At 40.0% G+C, this 27997-nt stretch overlaps 1 protein-coding gene across 3 annotated transcripts in view; it reads left to right on the top strand.

Annotated features, from left to right (window-relative positions):
* Window positions 1–27997, top strand: part of NBEAL1 (neurobeachin like 1) — an 84537-nt gene that overhangs the window by 29529 nt on the left and 27011 nt on the right. For 2 of the 3 annotated variants that reach the window (XM_075608579.1, XM_075608580.1), the window contains exons 10-32: window positions 441–547; window positions 1549–1635; window positions 5216–5299; window positions 6665–6763; window positions 7697–8277; window positions 8844–8976; window positions 9700–9819; window positions 10069–10360; window positions 10637–10722; window positions 11062–11151; window positions 11313–11481; window positions 11883–12016; window positions 14116–14275; window positions 15094–15196; window positions 15641–15788; window positions 16885–17043; window positions 18007–18166; window positions 19604–19689; window positions 20497–21093; window positions 21681–21856; window positions 23777–23921; window positions 24114–24242; window positions 27044–27349. In XM_075608579.1, the coding sequence (XP_075464694.1) occupies window positions 441–547; window positions 1549–1635; window positions 5216–5299; window positions 6665–6763; window positions 7697–8277; window positions 8844–8976; window positions 9700–9819; window positions 10069–10360; window positions 10637–10722; window positions 11062–11151; window positions 11313–11481; window positions 11883–12016; window positions 14116–14275; window positions 15094–15196; window positions 15641–15788; window positions 16885–17043; window positions 18007–18166; window positions 19604–19689; window positions 20497–21093; window positions 21681–21856; window positions 23777–23921; window positions 24114–24242; window positions 27044–27349 (4151 nt within the window). The remainder of the gene's footprint in view (window positions 1–440; window positions 548–1548; window positions 1636–5215; window positions 5300–6664; window positions 6764–7696; window positions 8278–8843; window positions 8977–9699; window positions 9820–10068; window positions 10361–10636; window positions 10723–11061; window positions 11152–11312; window positions 11482–11882; window positions 12017–14115; window positions 14276–15093; window positions 15197–15640; window positions 15789–16884; window positions 17044–18006; window positions 18167–19603; window positions 19690–20496; window positions 21094–21680; window positions 21857–23776; window positions 23922–24113; window positions 24243–27043; window positions 27350–27997) is intronic. The other variant, XM_075608582.1, reaches the window with a different exon arrangement.

Here is a 27997-nt window from a genome sequence, read left to right as displayed (position 1 = left end):
ATAGTAACATTCTGCTGTGGTTCCATTATAATATTTATGTAAAATAACTTTTTTAGGGATATAAGGATTTTTCTGAGAGTCGATATATAACTGTTCACTGATCACTCAACTTGCAAATCATGTGAACATAAGGACAATATTTACTAAAGTCTTCCAGCCCCAAAACTTGGGCAAAACCAGTGCAAATGAAATGCACCCATTTTTGTCAAGCCAGCTTAAACTGGTGTGTACACCATGGTTTTTCTGGTATGACATGCCTGGTTTATATACTTTTTGATTCATGTGACCATTTTAATTTGTTTAAGTGAGTTATAAAGTCCATGTAATGCTGGGATGTATTTAACAGCACCTATTCTTTCTGCTCATGAAAATGTTAGGCTTTGAGAAGTATGCTGGCCACTTTATCTCTACAGTATCTTATTCTGGTTTGGTTTTTGCAGACTGTATGAAATCCATGTTAAACTGCACAGACAGGCCGGTACTGCAAGCTATTTTTCTTAACAGCAACTGCCTGGAGCACCTCATTAGACTGCTACAGAATTGCAGGGTAAGGGTCTGAAGTCAGAGGTGCTCATTTTCTTACAACATTTTTTACTCTGATCTATATTTACATTATGTTGGCTCTGCTTGTTTTCTTCATTGTGCAGAAAGGGTGATCTTGTTAAACTTAATTGGCCTCATTTGACCTTTATTTTGTTTTGGATACGGCAGAAGTTTTTCTAGCTGCAGCATTGCTGGGAAACTATTGTTGGCTGTTACCTAATTGATCCAGACGGGTTAACTATGTATTATAAACTCCTACAAAGACGTATTGTTTCTTTGACCTTTTAGATTAATAATATGTTAATATAATAATATAATAATTAATATGTACACGGATGTCATCAATTAATTTGTGCAAATAGCAGCATAAATTTGGTTTTGTGGGTGACGTTAATGTTTGTTAAAGTTCATCCATGAGAAGTCCTCATTAATTTAAGGGCATGTATTTTATGCTCATTCTTCAACTGTACAATTATAAAAATTTTTTTAAGTGTTTGAGGTTTGTGTATTTTAAAAATAAATGTGGATTACTCGAGTTATTATTTTTTGAAGATCTCATATTTTCCTGACTTGCAAAATGAATAGACTACAAAAATGAAATACTCGCTGAGGAGGAAGAGGGAAACTTTTGGGACTTAAACAATTGAGTGAACCTCAGTAATACATCTGTTATTTTAGATAACTGAACTTCTTTTATTACAAGTGACAAGACAGATGGAAGAAGATCTTTAAAATATATAGCAGAATGCATTGAAGGTGCCCAAATGGAGTAGGTTAACTTGGACCATACAAAGCTATGTACTAATGTGCTGTTATTAAAGCTTTGTTAAAGACATAATGGACCATTTGGCATAGTTCTTGAGGTGATTTTTTAAACATACAGAAATCATAAGCTGCATGTAATTATATAGATACCCAGCTGTGACAATCCCTTCCCCTTCCCCTTCCTGGCTGCTGCTAACTGTTAATCCACCTCTCTGCAATGTTCTTGTTTCCATCCCGCAGCTCTTACTAAGCGCTAACACTAGAGGGGCAGACAAGAGTGAAAAAGATCTTGCAAACAAATTACTGACAGAAATGAATGTGGATCAGGTACAGCTAGTCCGCTATGGCTCAGTCTGGACTGAAGGCTCCGCAGGATAACACTTCATGTACCTTACTTAAACTCGGCTTAAATCTTTGCTTTGAATTTTCTGAACTCCATGTAATAGAAAGTTTTAGTGAATCAGCAGTGTATAGAATTTACAGAAGGAAAAAGACAACATTCTGTATGTGTTTCTATAGCGCTGAGAATTATTGATTGAAAGTGTATTGTAGCAGGTAATAAATAATTTGTTCTGTTCATAATAATAGCATGTTCTTGTATAGCGCTGCTAGTTTTTTACGTGGCGCTTTACAGGGACATTTTGCAGGCACAGATCCCTGCCCCGTTTAGCTTACAATCTTTTTTTGGTGCCTGAGGAACAGGGAGATAAAGTGACTTGCCCAAGGTCACAAGGAGATGACACTGGGAATTGAAGCAGGTTCCCCTGCTTCAAACTCAGTGCCAATCGGTGTCTTTACTCACTGAGCCGCTACTTCTCTAGTGTTGTTTATGAAACTGTGAAACCCTCACTTTCATATACTATTTTTTTTCATCACCATCTATCAAAAGGTATATATGTTTGAGGGTTTCATGTAGTGCACTGGTTTTAGCTTCAAGATGTTTTTGGTTGTTGTCCCCACTTCCATAAATCTTATCCACAAATGATTCACAAAAAATGTATGTGATAGATAATCTATTAAATTAATACAGTGTGAGCAGGAGCATCTTTAATGTTACTTTCAATATACTATTAACCCCGTTATATATATATATATATATATATATATATATATATATATACAGTGCTCGACAAACCTATACATTTGCTCGCCCCGGGCGAGTGGATTTAACCCCCGGGCGAGTAAATATTGGCCCAAGCAGCACACGTTTGGTACTAGGTGGCGAGTAGATTTTTTGGTGATTTGTCAACCACTGTGTATATATGTGTATATATATATATATATATATATATATATATATATATATATATATATATATATATATATATATATATATATATATACATATATATATATATATATACACATATATATATATATACATACATATCTCAAAAGGAAATTTTACTGTATGCTCATTTGCATGTCTTAGACAGGTCTGCAACCCCGCCTTTCACCATTATCACCCAGCATACAGTGCTTCCACTGCAGCAAGGGATTCGGGGAAATGACATGCAAATGAGTACACAGTGCCACCTTTTGCTTCAAAAAAATATATATGTTTTTCCTATACTTAAAGATCTGGGTGGTCCAGCAGAGCTCGACTTTGATGCTCTTGGCTCAAGTTATTCCCCCGGTTGCTGGTAAAATGAACTATTTTGTTGTATCTTGAAAAAATCTACAAATATGTCTGCCAGGATCAGCAGTAGCAAGCTGCAACGTGATTGATTGATGACATCACAGCTATTCAATTGTTGAAACCCCCGCGGACATATTTGTAGATTTTTGCCAATGCTGACCTTAGAGTTACTAAGGTATAGAGTAAAAAGAACTCTCCCCACAAAATCGAGTAGCACAGATTGCTGCTTTAGGACATGAAATTATCAAGCTGAGTTGAAGTAACGTGCAGGAAAATGGATTTTGCAATCGATACTATGTAGTGGTGGCAATATTAATTTTTAACTTTGTTCCTCTATTTCTGCATTTTGGTGCATTGGTATTCTGGGGTCTTGTGTATGTTTGTGAATCTGTGTGTGACTGGATCCACTGTCATGATCATTGGTGCACAGACCTGGTCTGATAATCTAAAACCTTACCATTTACAAACTCTATCTGTGAGGAGGAAGTGGCTGCTTCTGAGTAGCATTAAGCATAATTAGTAAAGGAATCTTTATCAGTATAATACGTGGCATGCGGTAATGTAGTACTGTAGTTAGCTGTCAATCCTCAAAGAGATTTCATGTCCACACAGTCATTTTTTTTTTTTTTTAAGTTACATATGAGGAAGACACAACTAGTTTCAAAGAGCTTATGCACAACTACGAATGTTATTCAGTGTTGAACCACAAAAAGGTCCTCCACACTCTAAATAATCTACATATTATTTTAATTCAGTCGGGTGAGAAACGGACGCATGCATTGTATTGTAGCTTTCATTGAGCCAAACCCAAATTATTTTTGTAATAATAACTATTTCATATATTGCTTTTCTCCCAATGGGACTGAAAGTGCTTCACAATTACAGTATAGTGCCCAGTACACAGCACATAGGAATTGTTTACAGACACAGTCCCTACCCAGATGAGCTTACTATCTGTTTCTGGTGCCTGAGGCACAGGGAAATAAAGTGATTTACTCAATATCATTGTTTACAGCAGGGGAGCGCAAACTTTTGCTGCTGCGTCCCCTGTCTGCACTGCCTCAATGCTCGTGACCCCCCCCCTCCCTCCCTTAGAGCTGTGTCAAATGACCTTGCGGGTCATGTGACGTCACGTGACTCGCGGCGTCATTTGACGCGTGTGATGTCATGTCACATGACCCATGACACCACGTTGTCATGGCGACGTGTCAGAGTGTGTGAATCTTGGTAAGTATAGAGTTGCAGAGGCGATCCCCTGGCATTTAATTTAAATGCCTTGGGGAAGAGCGTGGGGCCTCTGCAACTGGCCGCGCCCCCCAGAAAATTTTTCCGTCCCCATGTTTGCGCACCCCTGGTTTAGAGTCTGTGTCTTTACTCACTGTGCCACTCCTCTCTAGTAGGCCATATTAGCCTAATATAAAAACCTTGGTTGCTGCTTCATAGATGTCAGGGGTAGCTCATATTAGCTTAGCACAAGATATTTAAGAGGAGCAGCAGAGTGTCTCAGTAAATGGGATGTCTGCCGTGTAGTGCACACGGCTATATGTTTATTATCATCATCATCATTAGGAAGTGTGCTCTATTAGAAAAATACTTATGTCTCTTGCATGTGAAATAACATCACCTGTGTATTCAAGATGCAAAGACATTTTAAATACTAAGAAAAGCAACATTTATTTAATTTTCGGCTAATCTGTGCTATTCAGCATTTATCAAATCATGTGCCGAGTTTGTCTTAATTGGTGGCATGAAGCATTTTGTGCAAAGAGACCCAAACTTAAGAATGATGTATGGATAGAGAGAGAGAGATGCAGGTGTGAATGGGGAACATATATCCAATGAAATGGTCCCCTTGTTATGAGAGATGTAGAGCAGCTATATTCCTCTTTCATTTTTGTTTGTTTGTACATTAAATAGCTTTGGTCTGTAATGAATCCCAGAACGTCCTGTCTGCATGTGGATTAAAACATAATCACATTTCTTCATGGAAACATTAGAACGGGCCCTGGTTAATCTGTGTGTGTGTGTGTTGGTGTCCTTCTTTTCTACTATTGCTTGGCTGGCAAACGTTTGTTACTTGTGCTGGTGGAAGGACATTCTTTATTCCAGTGGTGAATAGGTTAGTTGAAGTTGTGAAATCGGTGCTCTGTGGGAGAGGAGATTTGAAATGTGATTTAAAATGTTCTTGTTTTGATGGTCGGAATCCCTGATTTTCAAAATAAAAATATACTTTTGTGTGCAATAATGTTTGTTTTCTGTTCACTGTAGGTGTTTCAGGAACAGTTGGATTGCTTAACAGTAACCACCATTCAAGCACTTACAGCAGTGAAGCATAAATCGCCAGCTGCAAAGGTAAAACATGTAACCTTTACTCACTCCTTGAGATTTGTTTTTTAATCCCCCCCAAAAAGAAACAATACTTTAATTTCGATCACAGTAAGTGAATTCTGTCTGTGGGATAAATTCAGTTAAAAGAACATTTTTGATAATTGAAGTTTAGAATGAAAGAAAGTGCTTGATCAAATCTTCTAAACCAGGGGTCTCCAAACTACGGCCCAGGAGCCACATCAGGCCCCCCACAATATTTTATATGGCCCGCAGCAACTTGAAATATATATATATTTGCTCATTATATATAATTTCCCAGTGTAAGCACGGCATCCTTTCTTTGTAATTGTCACATTTCTCTTTTGTTCTGAATCATATCATGCTGGTTACCCCAAAAAGATCCATATAAAACGTATTCATTCATTTATAAAATATATAAAAATTATAAAAAAGATTTTTTTTCTTTGGCCTGCGAAAATGTGCAGAAAAAAATACCATGTGTCCCTCGTACTGAAAAGTTTCGAGACCACTGTTTAATCTAAACCATAGAGATCTTTCATGCAAAGGATAGAAAAGGCAAATGAAATGAACATATTACTGTCCTGCTGGAGACTTGCTTACCATACAGTAACATAACATGAAGGGATCAAATGGTTCCTTACAATGATAGGTGAAAGGGCACTTATGTGAAATGAAAATTGTCTGCTTTGGCATATGAGTGCTCAATAGCCCTTTAAATTCATAGGGTGCTTAGGTGTTTGATTAGCAATAAGTCTCATTACACTGGGGGCTCACAGTAAAAGGGATACAGGCAGTCCTCGTTTTACAACGCTTCGTTTTACAACGAATGGCTTATCCAATGCTATGCAATGCATACCTATATTCATTTTTACAACGCCAAAACGGCTTATCCAACGCTCTTATGATGCTTTGCAAAGTTGTTTATGTTTATATAATATATACAGTATTATATAATATTATATTATACTATATAATATATTATTATATTATATATATATATAATACAGTATATACACTATATAATTTATGTGTGTGCTGCATATCTTATTGCCTGCGTAAAATATTTGGTGTATTTTAGTGTTAAAAATGCCTTCAGGAACGGAACCTTTCATTTAAACAGTGTTCCTATGGGAAAACGTGTTTCGCTTTAAGACGTTTCGCTATCCAACGCCATTTTGAGTAACGCATGTCGGATAACTGAGGACTGCCTGTACTGTGAAGTATCTAGCGGTCTCCCACAAGACCGAAAATGCATGCCATAAATATAAATCCTCTAACCCTGATCACAGATAATATGTAACTTTTCTACTATAACATGAACATTATGGAATACCTTGCTCTGTGTTTTTTTTTTAATTTTTTTTTTAGGAAGTATTTAAGGAAAGAATTGGCTATACACATTTGTTTGAGGTATTAAAATCTCTGGGTCAACCATCACGGGTGTTGCTGGAAGAGCTTCTCAATATGGTGAGCTATATTCTATGTTTTTAATCTTACGCTTTCACTGCTGGTCTTTATATTCAAGTAAAAACATAAAGACACTGTGAGTGATTTATTTTATTTTCGGTTGAATTTCCCACATCACTTCATTATCGCCATTACCCGTCATTGCTGCTGCAGTCTTCCTTCAACTCGTGTATTGTTATTAGGCTTTCGGTCCCGATCTTGCAAAGTTATTCAACATATGAATTAAAACACAACCAGTACAAATAGTGGTGAATTAGAGAATATGTTCTGATTTTTACTGGTAAAGCTAGCTAGCTGCTAATGTAATGATTTTTTCTTTGGTGGGGGGGCGAGGGGGTGTTTGATACCAGTGTGCAGGACCAGGGGGTCTGATGAGCTGAACAAAGTTGATTTCAGCCTCTGGGACCTGTAATTCCCGAGATACAGGCCCCGTTATGGGGTGCCGGTATCTCCTGCAATGTTAAAATCCCACATTCACGTTTTCCACAGGATTTTAACATTGCGGGGATATCGACACAGCATAACAGGGCCTGTAACTTGGGAAGTAGACCCCCTGCTACAATACTGTAGTGTTTAAAATGAAATGAAAGAACTGCAATCGCCTGTTAGAGGCGCGCAGGTAGAGTGACTGATTCATCCTATCTCTTACTGCGCGTCTTTTACAGACAGGTAGATTAACACAACAGGGCCCCTGCTGTGTTAATTCGATGGGCCCTTAGTTTGTCATGGCAAATACTGAAAGGATCTGGGGAGATCTTGAAAAACAATTTGAGAAATGGTTGGATAACGACCGCTGCATCTGAAACTTGCACAACAAATAAGCATGGCTAAGAAACAAAAGGTTGTGTATTATTTCCTTGCATGTCATTGCCCATTGCCCACTTTCTGTATATTCTGTCAAACCAACACATGTAATGTTATGTCCATTTGCAGGCTGTTGAGGGAGACCATACTAATGTGGGGATCTTGGGCATCAGTAATGTCCAACCCTTGTTGCTGCTTATACAATGGCTCCCAGAGATAGAATCGCACGATCTGCAGATTTTAATCTCCGATTGGCTGAAGAAGATTTGCTGCATAAACAAGCAAAGTCGCACCTTGTGTGTCAATGCCAACATGGTGATCTGTATCATAGACACTCTGAATTCTCACTTCTCTCTCCATCGGTGCTGTGCAGAGAACCTGATTGGCCTTTTAGGTTCGTTGGGCAGTCAATCAATGAGCTCGGAGGAACTGTTTCATCTAATCAGCATGCTCAGGACTGACCATCCCAAACAGAGCCACCCATATGTCATTCCCGTCACACGTGCAGTGCTTACTGTAGCTCGTAAGCAGGGCTTGGATAGTGCCTTGCAGTACTTCAACTTGTCTCACAGCTTGGCAGGCATTGCTGTACCCACCATTCAGAAATGGCCTGGTTCTTCATTTACTTTTTGTGCTTGGTTTTGTGTGGACCAAGACCAGTCAACCCTTGGTATTTCCAGCAGTGGACTGAAGAGAAAACAGTTATACAGGTATGTATGATTGTTTACCCATGTGTCCAAGATCTGTGCAGGCCTAACCTGCAGTTTATACACACACACACACACACACACACACACACACACACACACACACACACACACACACACACACATATAAGGAGTTCAGAGATCGCAAGTGTATCCTTCAGATATGCCAAGAAACTAGTAAAGCAAAGAAAGTGAATCTGCAAATCCCACCTGTCTATCTTAAGTTTATTTTTCAATAATAATAATAATAATAATAAATAATAATATATTTTCTTATATAGTGCTGGCAATGTACTCAGCAGTGTGCATAGAATTTTGCATGCACGAGTCCCTGCTTTAAAGAGCTTACACTAATTTTGCTGTCTGATACAGGTTGATAAAGGGACATACTCAAGGTCGCAAGGAGAGCTGACACTGGGATTGTCCTTTGTCCATTTTGTAGGTTTAAGGAAAGGCATCACCAAATTGTATTTATTTACTTTACAATGTGGAATTGTAGAAGTCTTATTTACAAGTTATTGGATTAGTACAAAGGATCTCTAGACCATTGATTGCTTGTTTTGTTTCAGTTTTTTTACCAGCAGTGGTATGGGATTTGAAGCCTTTATCACGTCATCTGGAGTTTTAGTTGTTGCAGTGTGTACGAAGAAGGAATATGCAACAGTTATGCTACCTGAACATTGCTTCTGTGATTCGTTGTGGGTAAGGCAAACTTAGTGTACCAATGTTCATTTGGTAGCCAAGTATATTTATTAACTGACTTATGACTTCTTTAACTGCCATTAACACACATCAGTGTGTAATTGACAGGGGCATTACGGCTCAACAGGCAAAATGCTTGCCAGAAACATACTGTATGTAGCTACTAGTGTATCATAATTATTACTCAGAAGACTTTTGTCTATTTACTAAAATCTTCCGGCTGCAAAATTGAGGCACCAGATTTATTAAAGAAAATGAATTAATTTGAAAGAAATTGGCGGTTTTTCATTGGATCTGGTGCAGTTCTTTTGCACTGGTTTTGCCCTAGTTTCATAGCCCGGAGACTTTTTTAAATGACCCCCTCGGTTAGTGCTGAGTATCTGTGTAGATTCCCAGCTTCACACAGATCCTTTTCTGTGAACTTTTTCCAGTTGTGTCATGCAGAATTGTGTTGTCCCCACACCTTAATCTATCCAACACGTAATAACCAACTGGAGTATCGTCCTGTGATTGTCCAGGAAAGTTTGGGATTATGATATCCTACCTCTATATTTATTTACAACACAGTATGTTTATCATGTATTGGCAGGGGACAAAAACATGAACTGCTACTTTATTACGTCTTTCCCTAAAGAAAAAAGGGAATGGTGCTTAGCAAGGTTACAAGAATATACTCATCAGTGTCTTTTCTTATTTCATTCCATTTTTTTTCTTCCTCCACAGCACAGTATAGCAATTGTTCATGTGCCTGGAAAACGACCCTTTGGACAAAGCCTTGTATATATCTATGTCAACGGACAGCAGAAAGTGTCTGCCCCTCTCAAGTTTCCTTCCATGAATGAAGTACGTGACCTATTCTTTCTTGTAGACATTTCTTCTATTCATAAAAAAAAAAAAAGAGATTTGACAAAAGAGATGAAGTAACAACAATATTGATAATTTGGTAATATGGATCAAATGCTGAACAAACACAATACAGAAATCGAGATGTTAATGAATAAACAGAGGTAGTTTTCAGTGGTATGTTTTTGTTGTTTGCTTATTTTGCTTTACCATCACTCATTACCTTTTTTTTAACGTGTTCTTTTGCAGCCGTTCACTTCTTGCTGCATCGGATCAGCTGGTCAGAGGACAAACACTCCTCCCCCCTCTCAGATCCCAGACCCACCCGTCTCTCTGCCGAATACGGCCAGCAGGTCATCACTGGGTGGGATTCTGTCTTCCCCCACATGGAGCGGGTTGCTGGGAAAAACCGAGTTAATCTCGGCAGGGACTCAGGATAGTGAGTGGGGGTCTCCAACGTCACTGGAGGGTCAGCTTGGATCCGTTCTTATATTCCACGATGCACTGCCAGCTACGCAGGTGAAGGCTCTGTACTTGGCTGGTAAGTGTCACATCTTCAAAAACATCTGTTCATGGTGTTTCACTTTATTTTTTATTTTTTTTTACATTTGTGAAATTCTTTTTATTTATTTTTTATTATTAGTTGGGAAATATGATGCGTTGACCTGGTCACTGCAGTAAAAACGACAAGTTTATGTTGAAAGAGTGTAACTCCTTCAACTGCCCTGTGGCATCAAAGGGGTTGAGTGACCGTATCTGCTAATGCTGTACATATACGCTACATAAGTATGTGACGTAGGACTACTTTCTTTCTTAGGTCCTAATAGCTTGAGTCCATGGAAATCCCAGGAATCAGAGTTAACAGATCTGCCCAGCAAACTGCTTCTCCATTACACACCCAAGGTGAATTATAAGAAGTCATGAGCTTTTAATAAAATATGTATATTGATCTGCTTCCTTAACAAGCAGCTATTAATTTATGTAAGACTTCTTATGCTAAGAGAAGATGCAACGTCAAGTGTAGCTATTGTAGCCTGCTTTCAATGTTAAATATATATGATCTTTATTTAAGGAACATGTTGGAAAATATAGCATTGGTAGTTGTGTCATTTTCATTAATTAAAAAAGGCATAATTTGTTTCTTGTTGTTGATCAAATCATGCTCAATTCATTGCTAGTGCTTGTTTCTCATTTGTAAATTAATATTTATGCTTAATAATTTTGTTTTACTTGTTTACACAGGCTTGCAGAAACCCCATCTGCCTGGATTTATCACCCAACCTTTTGCATGGCAGATTAACTGGGAACAAAGTTGTGAATTGGGATATCAAGGTATACATATAAATAAATTCCTGCCAGTGAGGCATCCAGTGTAATGACCATAGATAAGTAATATTCCTTTTGAGATCAAAGGTGATAAATATATTGTACTTTGTCTAAAACATTAATATAAACTTCAACATCTTTTCTCTGCCTTTTTGTTTCTCTTGCAGGACATGATTAACTGCATTGGTGGGCTAAATACATTATTTCCATTGCTAGAGCAGATCAGCTGCTTAAATGGGCCCCCGTCTGAGAAATCGGAAACCATTGCTCTTGCCCCTGAACTTCTGACACCTTTGGAAGGAGATTTTGTGGTTCTGTCATCCACGAAGTCTTCAGGTATAACAGAGTATTAAAGACCATCCTGTGCTTCACAAAAATATTCAGATTCACAGAATAATCTTTAAAGTGCATTAATAAATTGCTCCAGAATACCATTCTCATCAGCTTGGGGGATGGCTTTCTAACTCGGCCAATGTACCTATCGAATGAGGCAAGAAAGCAAATCCACTGCATTAGCTCTGTACAATCTATGGACGCGTTATACATTTTTAAATAAGTCTGGTCATGTAAGCATACTGGTGGGCAACCTGTATAAAACTTTTTTTTATTGTTTAATTCTGTAGGGATTTATTTTGCATCAGAATGTTCATATTTCTAAACTATTGATGTTACATAGCTATTTGTATTTCAAAATGTGTTTGAGAGTGTTGAACAACAAGCATGGTATTATATTGCAGAGGCCCGTCTGGAAAAGAATATTGTAGCTACCTTCATTTTGATGGTGAAACACTTCATTCAGAGACATTCCATCAATCAGGAGAACCTCATTCACTCTCATGGAGTAGCCACGTTAGGGGCTTTGTTACAGAAGGTATATGAAAACCTACACTTTTTTGTTTCAAATATTTGTCTCATTCCTCATCTATTAACCAAAGTTTGACTTATGCACATTACCATTTGGACATGTAAATGTTTGTTGTACAATACTTTTTGTCATGGTGACCTCATAAACTGTTTTGGCCTTCGGTATATAATCTGTATGCAGATGATACACAGATATATCTATCCACCCTGACCCTCACTCCTGTAATCCAGTCCCAGATCTTAGATTGCCTCCTGGCTATATTCTTGTGGATGGTGCTCCGTCTCCTTAAACTTAATACAGCTGAACCCCGTTATAACGCGGTGCTCGGGTCCACAGAATGAGACCGCTTGGAACAAAGTGTGTGTGTGCGTTCTGGATTGTTGCATGTCGCTTTGCTGCTGCCTACAAGCACAAATAACGACCACCCAACATCACACAAGGAGGGTGTTTGCTTCTCTTCCTTTTTTTTGGTTGCAGCATTGTATACTTATTTTTTTCTCTTTAAAAAAAAAAAAAAAGGCAAAAAGAAAATATGTATATGTATGTATATATGTCTATATATATATATATATATATATATATATATGTGGCGAACCGGGAATAACGTTTTGGTAAATATGTTTCCAAGAGCAAACCTTGGAAAACAAGGATCAATGGGTTGAATTGGTAACTCGGTCAAATGAGGGAGGGGAAACGGTCTGATGTTTGCAGCCACTTTGTGAGATCGCTTTGCACTTCCTCAAACTTTGTGCAACCTGTTCCAGTTGGAACCTGCTGGCTGGGGACTTTCTGCAAAGGTCACACAGATAATACATGGGGCTGCTCTGCATCTCTGAGGATTTTCCCTTCACTGTCTGGAAGAGAGACGTGTGCGTGTGTGTGTTATTAAAGTTTGGCAAAAAATTAATCAGGAGCCACGCTCACACCGCGTTAAGCGGATCCGCATTGTAGTGAATCGCGCTATAACGGGGTTACACTGTATGTCTAAAACTGAGCTCCTCATACTTCCCGCTAAACTGGGCCTAATAGCCTCTTTTCAATCACTGTAAATGGTTCTACCATCTATCCTGTCTCCAAGGCCCGTTGCTTAGGAGTGACATTTGACTCCTCCCTTTCCTTCGCCATTGACATTCACGGCATGGCTAAAATGTGTCGCTTCTTTCTCCGTAATATTGCAAAGATCCACCCTTTCCTCTGTCAATTTACTGCTAAAACTCTAATGCATGCCGTTATCCTCACCCGTCTTGATTATTATAACATACTGCTAACAGGCCTCCCTGCCACGCAACTTTGTCCTTTGCAATCTATCCAAAATTCTGCTGCTAGAATAATTTAACTTTATCCCAAAACAGTTACTGCTCATCTGCTCCTTAAATCCCTCTTCTGGCATCCCATCAAGTTTCAGATCACCAACAAAGGTCTCCTTTTCTCCAAGGCTCTCCACGCATCTGCTCTTCCCTACATATCAGCTTTGATCTCTTGTTATGTCCTTGGTCATCTCCTGCACTGTTCCCATAACTGTCTCATCTCCACCTCTTTCACCTCTACTGCTCTCTCTCTCCGTTTAAACCTTTTCTCCTCACTGCTCCTTCCGTGCCTGTGGAACTCCCTCACACTCAGTATATGACAATCACCTTCTCTCCCCCTTAAAACCTTAAAGCTCACCTCCTAAATGAAGTATTTCAATAGCCTAGACCCATGATTACTGTTCCACACACAGTTGCTCCTACCACCCATTGCGGTCAAGCACTGCCCTCTTCTGCACTTATCCCTCACCTGCTGTCTCTATAAGTCTTCCCACATACCACTTAGATTTCCTATCCTATTGTCTGATCTTGTTTGTTGCACTTGAATTATAATTCCCTGTACTTTTGTAAAGCTAAGTATACTGTTGGTGCTATATAAATAAAGGTCTACATACATACATGTGAGATGAAGGTTAATATTAACCTAAGCAGCCTTTGATCCAGGGCTGGATGACCCCTTCCAGCCTACTGACATGAATGGGGGCTGTAAGGTTCTTCCAACACCAGAAGGTGTCCGATGGCAGAAGACTGCTTAGTAAATATGGCCCACAGTCTTTTTCTTTCCTGCTGTGCCATTAGGTGCCCGGTAACTTTATGGATGTGAATGTGCTGATGGCTGTACAGCTACTAATCGAGCAGGTATCTGTGGAGAAAAATACTCCGCTTCTACAACAGATGTACCAGTACTTGCTTTTTGACTTCCGTATTTGGAATCGTGGCGATTTCGCCTTCCGAATTGGTAATTATTATTTTTTAAACTTTGCATGTAATTAAGTTGAAATGAAAAAAGTTTGAAAACTGCCATCTTACAGCGAACAGGACAGGTTGTTTTTCCATCATGCTGCTCTTGTGTCTATTTAACTTGAGCAATGCTTACCTGAGTCATTTACGCTTTACAGTTCTCCCTTCCTCTGTGTTATCGTGTCTGCACTAGTTTTTGTATCACTTTTAGTGCCACTGACTTTGTTAGTCCACTGCTTTTTTGCGCTTCCCCTGTGTAGGCACACTGCTTTCCACACTGTTTGCAATTCTGTAGCCAGGTACATATTCATATTTATCATGAAGGGATCACTATGATTGCCCCTTGTGATGAATGGTCTCCACATTTTCCTCATTCATTCATTCAGATGGGGTTCTGTGTCTCTATGCACATTATTTTGTGTGCTTTACCTGCTGATGGTCTTTTCTCTGTTTTTAATTGTTTTTATATTTTTTGTATCCAATAAATATGAATGATCTTTTCACTTTGCCCCTGAGTGTCCTTGTCTTTAGTGGGAGTTTCTGTGCCTAGTGTTGGGCTTCTTTTTTGTTTGCTTCAATTTTTAATCTATGTAACAATAATATAGCTCTTTGTGATTATGTTCGGTAAAGTATTTTGCGATTATTTTTTTTGTGTGCCTCTAAACATGGCTTTGAACAGCCGTGTTGTATTAGCAATTGTCTTCACATATGCTACTTAAAACAAACTGTGCAAGCCTATTCCAAATACATTAATTAATTCCTTCATTGAATGCCCACTATAAACCATTGTTGCTGTTTCTTTTTATTTTATTACAGGACACATACAATACCTCTCCACCATCATCAAAGACAGCAGGAAGCACTTCCGAAAGAAGTATGGTGTACAGTTTCTCTTAGACACCATCAGGATTTATTACAGGTATGAAACAATTACTTAGCACAAAATGTCTGTGACATTTAAAGCAGCACCAACTTATCTACCTACCTCCATAAAATAAACTTACCCGACTTGTGTCATTTTAAGTGTTCCTTATTTTTCAAATGTATTTTTGGTTGCTACTAAAATGGATAAATGTAAAATGTATCAACTTGAATTATCCTACAGAAACTGTTGCTGCCTAGCCTCAATGCGTATGTTTTAAATGTTAAAAGTGAAATGTGTCTCAGTTATCAATACGGCAAAAAGTAAATGATGTTGGTGTAATCCTGTGGTAAATTATTCTATTTTAATATTAGTCATATATTATCTAATCTGTACTTTACAAATGAAACCTATGGTGCACTGTGATCCATTGCCCTTTCTAAAAACCTACAGCATGATATAAATGGTATTTCCTTTTTTCCCCTCTGTTCGAATTATCAGTAAAGAAAACTCTTTGACACCAGATGATTTGACAACTATAAGAACGTCTCTGTATGGACTGATCAAATATTTCCTAAGCAAAGGTGGGACGCATGAAGAGATTCAGAGCATTATGGGATACATAGCTGCCATCAATGATGAGGAGCAGGTACTTAAAGAGGGATTTTGTTTTTTACTTATATTTATTTTTTTCCAATTAATGTATATATGTGTGTTTCTTTAACATGAATGTACTTTGTAATGGAGGAAACTCACATGGAAATGAAGTGTTGCTTAATAAATGTAAAGGTAACATTTAATTAGTGTTAATCCCTTTGCTGCCCGATGCATACAGTTTAGTGAAAGAGTTAATGTTAGCCTGTATAAGGCCAGATTGGTTGTTTTTTTTTATACTTAACTTTTTCTAAATCAATAAACTTTTGGGGGATAACGGTACAGAAGACAATAAAAGGAAATAATAGGAGATCACAGCACCATCATACAACACCACATAAAATAATAAAAATATAGGGAAGGGGAAGGAATAGGGGAGCACACCACCATCAACCACCACCATATTAAAAAACATTTGTTCGAGATACAGAGAGTACAAACAGGAACATTACATAGCGACAGGATTATTGTTTATTCAAAGTTGAAAAACGCATGGCATTATAAGCAATCTGCATACAAGAGCTTCCTCCAGTGGTGAGCTGGGAACACCCCATTAATATTGGAGTGGAAGGATATAAATGTGATTATGAATTTAGATTATGATCATACCAGAGGTTGAGCCAAACAGATCATTATATCTTGCCCAGGGTTCCCAAATTTAGAAGACACTAGAACAGGAATCGTTGCTCATAGCCGTCATTTTCTCCACCTGGAAGGTGTGCCAGATCTTTGCTTTAATTATTATGATGGAAGGGATGTAGTCTCTGTTTCATTATGTGGCTATTAAGACGGGTAGCCATATATACATATGGGTGATCAGTTTGATGTTGAATTGGTCTTCCCAGTAGGTCTGACCATGGGTCAAGCGGAACTGAAATACTAAGGACTCTACTAATCAAATTATAGATGCATTTCCACAGAGGAGTAATCTTTGAGCAGTTCCACCACATGGATGAAGGATCCTTCCTGACCCACAGCCTATTGTGCAGAGGGCAGGCCAGACTGTGGTTTAGAGATCCTACTAAAGTAGTAGAAGTGCTAAGGAACATGCAGCAAATCCCCTGTCATCTTCACTTCTGTATTTCTTTTAGCTTTGTGGTATTCTGGAGATGCTCCTTAACCTACTTAATACCAGCCCAACACAGGACCAGCTTTTTTTACTACTCTTCGAGCCCGGAAATGCTGACATTCTTTATGCTTTGCTGCTGAATCAGAGGTACTCTGATAGACTGAAAGAACTTGTCTTCAAGGTACAGTATCAACTAAACTGCTAATGCCAACCCGCTATAAAGTAATCGTTAATAATTGCGTTACCTGAAATATGCCAGAACTTGGTTATAAAGATGGGCTGAAAATGTGCTCCTGACATTTATTTTGAAGATGTATTTTACACACAGATACACACACACACACACCACACACCACACACCACACACCACACACCACACACCACACACCACACACCACACACCACACACCACACACACACACACACACACACACACACACACACACACACTGTCAATATCCAGATAGCTATGAAGATGTATAAATATATCTACTGTAAGTATCTGTCTACAGATAATAGCTGTGCAGTATCACTTAATGAGGATTTATTTCCTGTAATGGTTGACATTTAATTAACTTTTACAGTATTCCCTACAAAAGGAGGTACATCTTAATTGCAAATTGGTCGTTTAATTCTATTTGATCTTTCTTAATTGAATTAGCAGACGGAACACCATTACAATTCAGAAATGTCAATATTTTATCATGCACAAATGTGTCCACTAAGAACGTGTCTGTTCTTAGGAAGATAAAGTGTGCAGATGTTCTTATGTTAATAATGGTTCCTCTTTACAATAGATATCTTTAAAAAATAAAAAAAATAAAAATCAGACATTTTATTTTAGAAAGGGAAAGTGTACAGGGATATACCAAATAATTAAACATCGGAAGGATGTTGATCCAGGGAGTAATCTGATTGCCATTATTTGGAGTCAGGAAGGAATTAAGGGGAAATATTATCAGGCATCATTGGATGATGTTTCACTGGGGTTTTTTGTTTGCCTTCCTCTGGATCAAAATACTGTAAATACAAATATAGGAGGAGTATCTGTCGTCTAAATGTAACATAGGTTGAATCGATGGAGATATGACTGTTTTCAACCTCATTTACTGTGTAACGATCTTAAAACCCATTGTCTTTGCAGATATTAGAACAGCTGCTGAAGTGTAATAAAGTTTATGAGCGGAGTAAACAACGCATGCGTCTTCGAGAAGTTGGATACTCCGGTCTGGGTCTGCTCCTGAATGAAGCTCCTGTTACCACTTTACTAATAAGAGGACTTCTGAACCAAATTCTCAATTCGGGTAATTTGAGGAAGTGTTGCACCTAGTGGGCAATATTTACTACGAGGTGCTATTCCACAAGGCACCGTCCAGCACCAGAAGACACTTTATGGACTATTCAAGTGTAGCTGGTTTCCACTGGGTCTCGAACTAGATGTTGAAAACTTTGCTGTGAATTCATTAGCCCCGATTATCAGCTGGAGTAGCAGATATGGAGAGGTGGAGGAAGAGCTGGCTGTTGAGAGAGCAATTGGGCGAAATGTGGGGGTGGAAGGAAAAAGAGAGGGGGGCATTGTGAGGTGGGGGCGGGGAATGATATGGACCATTTGCAGCGCTATGTCTTTCCAGGAGGCCATAAGTTTGTTAGGAGAAAACCAGTTGTTACAAATGTGAATATCACCCCTGGTGTCTCTGGAAGGTGTCTTATGGAATAGCTCTGTTTGGCAAATATGGCCCGATGTTCTTTCTTTAATAGATATGTACAGGAAAATAACTAGTGTGTATCGCCCCTAACCTTGGCTATTGCATCATTATCAGATTTGCAATGTGGTGTAAGCTCCTAAAATGTATAATAAAGAAACTTGTGTGTTAGTATATAGCCATATGCTATTTATTAATAGGGTACCAATGCCCTCAAAAATGTATCTAGAGGATGGAAAGTTCAGATCAATATCATGTTGTAATGTTTTACTCTTGCATCCCCTTCTACAAGGCCAAGGTTTTATCGTCTCATAATTAAAAATTCGAAAGTGAAAGATACTCAACCATAATGTTTCTTGTCTTATGAATATACAAGTACAATGCTGCACACCATAAACTGGAAATAGATACTTGCTGTTACCGGTGCTCCTGGTCCAGGGGAGTTCCTGTCAGTGAAAAAACTCCAAGACAAGAAAAAATTGCAGGTTCCAGGGCACTACGGATTTTCAATAGAATTTATTATCTCGTGAACATGTGTTCATGAGATGATAAATTCTATTGAAAATCCATTGTGCCCTTTAACCTTCAATTTTTTCTTGTCTTATGAAACCATATTTTATGCCAAACCCGCTCCCGTTAACTAAAATGGGGTTACATTTACAGCTGCATTTTGATTGAAAGATTTTGTTCTTTTTTAGATGCTAAATAACCTGAAATAACTACACAATGATGAACAGCATTTCTTTTTCTAACCATTATAGTTTAAAAGGGAACAGCAGTTGATTGATTAAAAAGACAGTGTGTGAACATTTCCAGACCATAGCTTGTGTTATCTTTGAAGTGGGAGCAGTTTTTAAAGGGCCTGGTGAGGTATAATAATGTCTAGTGCCACTTCTTAATGTGGAAAAACAAATTGTTGTTATTTAAAATACAGGTAATAGATGGATTGCACAATATAAATGTAGAGCATAGTATAAAATATGCATTTGTATTAGGTTCATGTCAATGAATCCAAAATGTTTTCTTCCCAAAAAACAGACTTGGTTATTTACAAGGACCTACTAGCTGTGGTATACTTGGCTCACAGAGCGCCCCTAGCTGTGAGAGTCACCATCTGCAAAAAGGTCAGTTTACTTAACACATTTTTCATTTGTTTAATTTTGGCAACTAATGTGACAGGAGTCCTAAAACACACAGGCCCTTATTCTATAAATTGCCTTAGTGTGAATCTGACTGTAGCATATGGAATGCCCCATTGAAGTCAATAGGGCTTTTCATGGGTATGATTGCATTTTATAGAATAAGAACCATAGAGTCTTCATTCTGCTTTTATAGTCTGTCAGGTTGTTCTTAGCTGAGCTATTAAAATGAGAAGAGAGAGAGAGAGAGAGATGACCAGTTCAAGTGTTTGAATCTAAATGTCACCAATCTGAATTAAAAAAAAGGATTGATTGCCTCCTCCCTGACACTAAGTGGCTGTTAGGGGATGATTGTGAAAACCTCTGAATAACAGCTTTTAAGCCAAAAGGGATAACATGTTAGATTTATATAAGCAATTGATATAGCCAAAATATACCAAACTATTGTAACTTACATAGGTGATTAATGACAAAGGACGGTCACTTCTCTAGATGTTACTTAGTTTTTTAGATATTGCTCTGGTGTTGGAATCTGTGAAACGAGTCTGGTGGCGCTAAATTTCTTAGTTATTTTTATTTTTATGACCAATTTGTATTGCTTCATTGGACATTGATTATTTATCTTCGGTTTATACCTAACATAATTAAAATACTTAACTATTAATTAGACCTTCTACTTGCAGATGTTATTCAATGCTTTGCATGTATCTCTGGTAGGGAAGAGGTTCAATCAAGCTTGGTAGCATATGCCTCAAAATACCTGTAACACATAGTTTCTTGCATCCTGTGCAGATCCTGCAGCTTTTCAAGCTCCAACCAGATGCAGTTCATCAGATTACTCAACAAATAGGCTGGCAGGAGACATGGGTGAGATTCTTCTTCAAAGAAAACTCAGAGTCCAAGAACATCTTTAGAGCGAACCATGGGGACTGTAGAAAGGAGGAGTACAAGAACACCATAAGTGAGACCCCAGAGAAGACTTCGCCTGAGTGGGGAGATGGGGATAAAGCAGACAGCTTTGCCTCAACCAACAACTCGTGTGAAAACTGGTGTTCTGGGGAAAGTAAATCCCTGAATTCAAGTATCCAGTCAACATGCACATTGCTGGATGAGGAGGAGGAGGCGTCATTTAGTGAGACGCAGCTAAAGGTGGAGGACCAAGAAGAGTTGTGGCCCATTGACCATTCACACCTGACTTTGGAGCTAGCTCCTTTTGATTTGGTGGGAGATAGCGGAAACCAAACACCAGCAAGCTTGACCAGTACTCCATCACCTCTAGAGACGTCAAAGTCGTTCAGTATGAATCAGTCGGATAAAGAGTTCAGCAACTCAAATGACGGACTCTTCAGTGATGACCTCTCTCTCAGTGTGAACTTGGAAAGCAGAGAGGTAAGGAATTGTCAGATTCTTCTGAGTCCTCTTTGTTGCCATAGAGGCCTGTAACATTGCATAGTCATCTCGTGGAACTTGATAGTATGAAATTGTAGTATAGTTCTCCAGCATCACACTGAATAATATTTTTGTTTTCTTATTTAGCACTGATGGGGTACACAGAATAGTTTACAGGCACAGTAAAGAGCTTAAATTCCCTTGACTTCAAACTTCAACCATGATCTGCCCGTCGATAAATTAACTTTCCCAATGCAGTATCTTCTTTCGAAGGGTATAGAGGTATGGTCAAAGCATACATTCACTCCCACCTTTACATTACTCTGTGCTGTAGGTGGGTCAAGGTGTAGCTTATGACATAAACATGTTCTGATGTCTCCTTTATATGAAAAAAGGGTCAACAGATATACAGCTTGGACAGAATCCATATTGGTAATTTTGTAAATGATTTAGGATTTTTTTTTATGCTAGAATTTCAGCTGGGCCGGATGCCCTAATTTCAATTTCTGTTAAAAGTGGCTGTGCCCATTTAGGTAAATAAAGCTATAGTTAGGTATTGTTCATGTTTTCATATTCTGACCCCCTAGGATTGTGAGGAGGAACTTTTGCAACTGCTGACTGAGATTCTGCTCTACTTAATGTGGAAAGGCCTTGACAAGTCCGATGAAGCCACCTGGATTGAAAGGGGACAAGTATTCTCCGCACTGACCAAGCTGGGGATGACCAATGAGTTGTTACGACCTTCTGATGAACTTAAACTGAAGTAAAGTTTCCCAAAATCATACACACTGATTCTACGGGACGAGAGAGACAGTGTCTAATTTTGAAGCAGCAGTTTCCCCTACTCGTTTTCTTTAATTTTACCTCACGTCCAGCTTTTTAACATAGATGGGAGGCAAGGGGGCGTTTCAGTTCGGGGGACACCCTGATTCCCAAGATGCATACCTGTAAACCTAGCTGCGATAACTCCAATGGAAACAAAATGGCGATTTTAATTTCCAGCGATACGAGGGCCAATTGGAGGCTGCAGCGTCATCCGTTGCAGCTCCTTATTGGCCCATGGTGGGGGATTTAAATAACTAGGAAGTAACGGTGCTAGCGTTCCCGGTATGTGTTTTGGTAACCAGGGGCCCTGAGAGCTGAACTCCCCCTCCCTCTTCCTCTCTCCCTCTCCCCCTCTCCCCCTCTCCCCCTCTCTTTGGCGGGAGATGATCAGAGGAGCAGCCGGCAGAGGAGATGTGGCAGAAGACACCGGAAGTAAAGACGACTTCCGGGTCAGACTGCTAGGGGGCGATCCTCCCCTGCCATCTTCCTCAGCAGCTAGTGCCTTTAACACAGGGGACTGCCCAGGCTATAGCTACACCCCTGCCCCAAATACATACAACACCCCCCCCCCCAAATACATATAAACCCCAAATACATTAAAAACAACCCCAAATACATACATACAAACCCCCCCCCCACCCCCCCCAAATACATACAATCAACCCCCAGCCCCCGAATACATTAAAAAAACACCCCCAAGTACATAATAAAAAATAAAAAAGCAAGATACATACAAACCCCAACCCCCAAATACAACCCCCCCTTCAAATACATACAACCCCCCTCACCCCCCAAATACATACTCATTTGGGGGGTGCCCCGGCTCTCCCCAGCTGTGTGGGCCTCAGAGAGAGGAATAGCTGGGGATAGCCGGGGCCTGGCGACCGGACAAAGCAGTTGGGGCCGATCTCTGGCTGGGCCCAACTTCTTTGCCCGGCTGCCGGTTCTCTCGTTGCCGCCGTGCCCTGGCTCTCCCCAGCTGTGGACCACCCTGACTGACAGTGACACTGTCCCACGCTGAGCCTCTGACACCGGTGCACGCCGGGCCTCTCTCTTTCATGCCGGTGTGCGCTGGAAGCTGGACCCAGTGCGCCTGCAGTCACCGGGCCCGGGGCACTTGTCCCGGCTCTCCACCCCTCTCACCCTCCCACCCTATTTTATACAGACAGACTGATTGCATATGTTTATTTTAATCTTTGTTGCAACAAATGATCTTTGGCAGATTCTTGGCTGCAGTGAATGTGTTATAAAACATCTTAGCATTTGAGTGTGTACAGAGCTCATGGACGGTGTATTAAAGCACAAATCCATGTTGCATTGCTTGTTTTTCTTTTTTGTTTGTTATAGGATTGAAGCAGGCGGTCTCCGGAGCTGAAACCCATTCATTTCAGCTCCGGGAACCCCCTGCTTCCAGAGATATTTACCTCCATAGGGGTGCCGGTATCTCTGCAGCCAGGGAGCCTGTGCGCCTAATATAATGGTGGTGTTTAAATGTCTCGCGACATGCATTCCAATAGGAAGCTGTGATATAATCTGTTGCGGCTTCCTATTCGCCCACCTGAGATGGACATTTAAACTTCACAGAGATACCGGCAGCATCTACGGAGGTAAGTATCTCTGGAAGCAGGGGGTTCCCGTAGCTGGTAATTAATGGGGTTCAGCTCAGGAGACCCCCTTCAATCCTATAATACATAAAAAATGAAAAAAACTATTGCTGCTTTAACAGCACTGCTTCATGGCAACAACATTTCCACTTATAACATGTCACATTACATTTATAGACTATATAGAGATAGTTCATTTTTCTTTTATATTGATGTATCCACTCAGTTGAAATGCATGTTTTTGTTTTTTACAGCTTGTTAGAGAACATGCCAGAATGGGTAGTGACGGAGACGAAATCGCTACCCGTTCATGCTGAAAATGCAAACAGGTTGCTGCACATTCTTCAGGATTTTCTACGGGCCGAGGGACTGGTCAACTCCCGCCTGTGGACTGAAAAGGTTGGTCAACGTATATGGCTGGCACCCAGGTTACAGATTTTAAAAGCATGCCTGCCAATTTCAGTCCCAATATTACCTATACCTTGTAGACAGATGTCATTTTATGTATGGTGCCATAGTATCATTTTAATAGAAGTAGCTGATCTGACAACATTCTCCTAATCTACAGCGTATGTCTGATTTGTTTAATAGCTGCTGGAAGAGGTCGTGACTCTCATGGACAGCCTGTCAGTGTGGTATTCGGCTGGCCCAGAATGGGAGACCCTCACCCAAGTTGAGTTTCATCTTTTGCTTGGTTTCATTGCACAGGACAATCTGCAGGTTGGTTGTGTACGAAGTACCTTTCATAAATGGCTCATTTATGCTTTGTCTGTACATGGTGTTATGGGTATTGAATTTGTGGTAAGCAACCTTAAAAAATTAGAAACCGAATCTCGTCAGAGACGACGTAGGTTTTCTCACACTGATTTTATAAACGTGTAACAGTTGCTTCTGCCTTATTTCTTTTCTTGAAAGGAGAACATGCCATTTCACAGCATTCAATTCTTGATTTACAACAAGTGGTAAAAGAGGTTATTTTATCCCCCGGACTTTTCAGCCTCTCTTGCTATTTTCATTATGTCCTCCCTTCTTCCATCCACTTTGTCTTACAATTCTTGTCCCGTTTTTTGGGGGGTGGGGGGTGCTATTAGCCATGTGCCAGGTTCCTACTCTTACATAGTTACATCGTAGATGGGGTTGAAAAAATACTTATGTCTAGTTCAATATATGTTAAATTTAGATGACAGATACTTATCCTATATTTGTATATTTCTCATGGCTGACGTGTCCTGTAGTCACCTTCTGCCACTGTCTTCCATTATATGCTGTCACGGTAGACCATGTCTCTTAACACATTTATATTTCTGGGATCAGTGAATAGGTAAAACAAGGCAGTGAAATAAAATGGGGTTTATTTGGATAAAACCTCGGAAATACAACAAAATGCAGAAATATGCACACTTACTGGGGTCTGGGGTATGAGATCTAGCCTTTCCTAGGTGCAGGGCTGCCGCTTGCAAGGGCTTACCCTGAACGGAACCTTGTTCCGGACGTCCTGGACCGAGATTCAGCAGAAACTCCTGACCGGGATCTAGTCCCGATACTCCTGGAACTGTTTTCGGTAGGAACTCCTGACCGCGACCACTACATTCTAAAATGAGAACTTAGTCCTCACGTCTGACTTAGTATCTGCAGGGAAGGCTTTCCTAGCTTCAAAATGAAGCCGGTTGCTCTTTTATTTGGGACAGAGCAACTTTGAAAAGCCCGCCCTAGCTTCATCGACTCAAGCCACAAAATCATCTGGTTCTCTGACTGTGGCTTCTCCTTACTTATCCTCCGTGAAGCCATGTTCAGCATGGAGGAAGGAGGAGTGACCAATCGGAGTGTGGGAATTCCTCCCGCCAGCCAATAGAAACAGGGGCTCGTCTCTGGGCTGACGTCAGAGGAGGAGGCGTGCCAAGCCGGCTAGAAAAGCCGGGTGAGTGGGAAATATGATTTAGCCAATGGGAGAAGCGCCTACGAGCTGCATCTCCCCCAGCTAACTCATTGCCACCCGCTGGGCAGGCTCACCAAGTTGAGCAGATACAAAAGGTGTCCCCACAGTGTGCCCATTGTTCTCCAGACTTGACAATTTGCCCTTCCTCGCCCATCAACGGTCTTCTCAACTCTGGACATTCTCTCCTCTGTGAACTACTGACTCTATACAGACATGTCGGCGTCTATATTGATGCCCTGGCTGACTGTATAGAGCCTTATAGTAAATGTCTAAAACATTATAAAGTATACTTTAATAAAGTATACACATTGAGGAACCTTATATTTATAAGGGAAATGGATTTGGGATATTTGGGCTCGAAATCCAGGAGTCTGGGGGACACTGGGTTGCCCCGGTGTTATTCACCCCACGTACCGGCAAATCATGCCTGCGCGCCGGGGAGAATTAAAGGACTACCGGTAACTTCGGCCCCCTTACTCCTGCAAACAAAGTAATTGCATTTCTACCCAAATATCCCCCCTAAAACTGACACCCAAGAACTCACACAGTTCTAAGGCCAAGGGAACATGAAAACAGAAAAAGCAGGGGTCAATTTATTTTCTACATGTATTATCCCTGGTTTATGGTGCTTATGTAGCTACCAGGGACACCACGGTTTCAGGGGTAACCAGAGGGCGTAACCTTTATTATGTAGCCTGTTTACCCCTTACCCGTCACATGTTCCAGTTTTGAATGAGAGCCTAGTGAATTAAAAAGGCAATCCAAGAAGGCAATTTGTTTTGCAATTTTTGCTGAACCCCATTCATTTCAGCTCCGGGAACCCCCTGCTTCCAGAGATACTTACTGTACCTCCGTAGGGAGTGCTGGTAGCTGCTCATTTCGGCTAGCAGGGATCACGTAATGGAAACGGGATAATGGTCAGCGCAGACTGTCAATCTCAGAGATTTAGAAAGACAATAATAAAGGCAACTTGTTAACACCTTAACAAGTTGCCTTTATTATTGTCTTTCTAAATCTCTGAGATTGACAGTCTGCGCTGACCATTATCCCGTTTCCATGCCGCTCTAAGAAGATCTGGGGTTGATCTTCTCTGGGTCAAGCTGCAAAGCATTTTGAAGGGTCCAGTACAGTATTGATTTTCTGGTCTTTTGATTGTGTTATACTCTTATGCACGTTACATCTTTTAGGGAGCGCCCCAGTTTTTGTTTGTTCTAGGGATCACGTAATGACTGCTTTTCACAGCTACCGCATCCTGTGGGCCAATAGGAAGCAGTGACGTCATCCGATGGAGCTTCCTGTTGGCCCAAATGACGCGGGAGCTTTAAAAAGCAGAGGGAAACCTGCACCCACATTGGAGGTAAGTACCTCCGGAAGCAGGGGGTCTTTGGAGCTTAAATTAATGGAGTTCAGGTCCAGAGACCCCCTGCTTCAATCCTATATTACAAAATGTAAACCTTTGAACCAAAAAAAATCACCCACTTAGATTGTTCCTTTGAAGCTAACAAACTTTATTTTACTGAACATCGCTTTTACACAAAGTACATGCTGATCTCTTTGTATTATGGCTTGTGTATTCTCCCTTTAGATATGTGCTATGGCTACAGCAAAGATGAATACCCTATTACAGACCAAAGTGATTGAGAATCAAGAGGAAGCATGTTACCTCTTAGGGAAACTGGAAGGCATTCTCAGCAAATCTATCCGGGAGAAGACTGAAACGTATACATTCCTTATCCCAATTGTGCGGACTCTGGTGTCCAAGATTTACAACCTGCTTTACATGAACTTGCACCTTCCCGCACTTCCCATAACCAACGGCAGCCCTTCCTTTTTTGAAGACTTCCAGGAGTATTGCAATTTTGATGAATGGAGAATCTACATTGATAAATATGTAAGTCACTCCCAGGCCCTATTTTATTTTACAAGGCAGTTGGGTAACATCTTCGCACACAGTATTTGGTTTGTTCCAATGCCTGCTCCATGTGGTAGTTCCTAATCAGGACTATTTCACTTTATTGAGTAAGCCCCTTGGACTGGAATATCTTTAATTAAATTGGGTCCGCACATTCACTCTTTAAAGTCTGAAGTAAGAGTAATGATTGTTCAACCCTTGAAGTCAGCAGAGTTTCTTCCAAGCGACTCTGAGAAGGGAGTGGGAACTGCAGGCTTGTTTGATGTATAGCAGATATCGAACCACAGTCCAGAAAACCAGTGCTACAGAACCTCGTGTGTGTCTGTGTGTGTCTGTGTGTTCCCATATCAGTCCAGAAAATAGAATTATATATTTAAGGTGTTCAGGAGATTTCCGTTCATCTGTTTTGATAGTAGTGTGTGATAATAATCTCACTCAAAGTTTAGTGGAAAAATAAGACAAATGTTTTTCTCTCCAAATGGGGTTTATGGATAATAGGGACAGATGTCGCCTGTTAGACCAGTCTGAACTGTTCTCGACCCCACTTACACGGAGTAACCACTTACAGTATATGAAGCAAAACACAATGTGGATAGTAAATCCCAGATGATAGGTGAAACCACCTTG

This window comes from Ascaphus truei, chromosome 7, assembly GCF_040206685.1.
Source record: "Ascaphus truei isolate aAscTru1 chromosome 7, aAscTru1.hap1, whole genome shotgun sequence".
Lineage (NCBI taxonomy): Eukaryota > Metazoa > Chordata > Amphibia > Anura > Ascaphidae > Ascaphus > Ascaphus truei.
The sequence above is the reverse complement of the archived record's forward strand: the minus strand, read 5'-3'. Positions and strand labels throughout refer to the sequence as shown.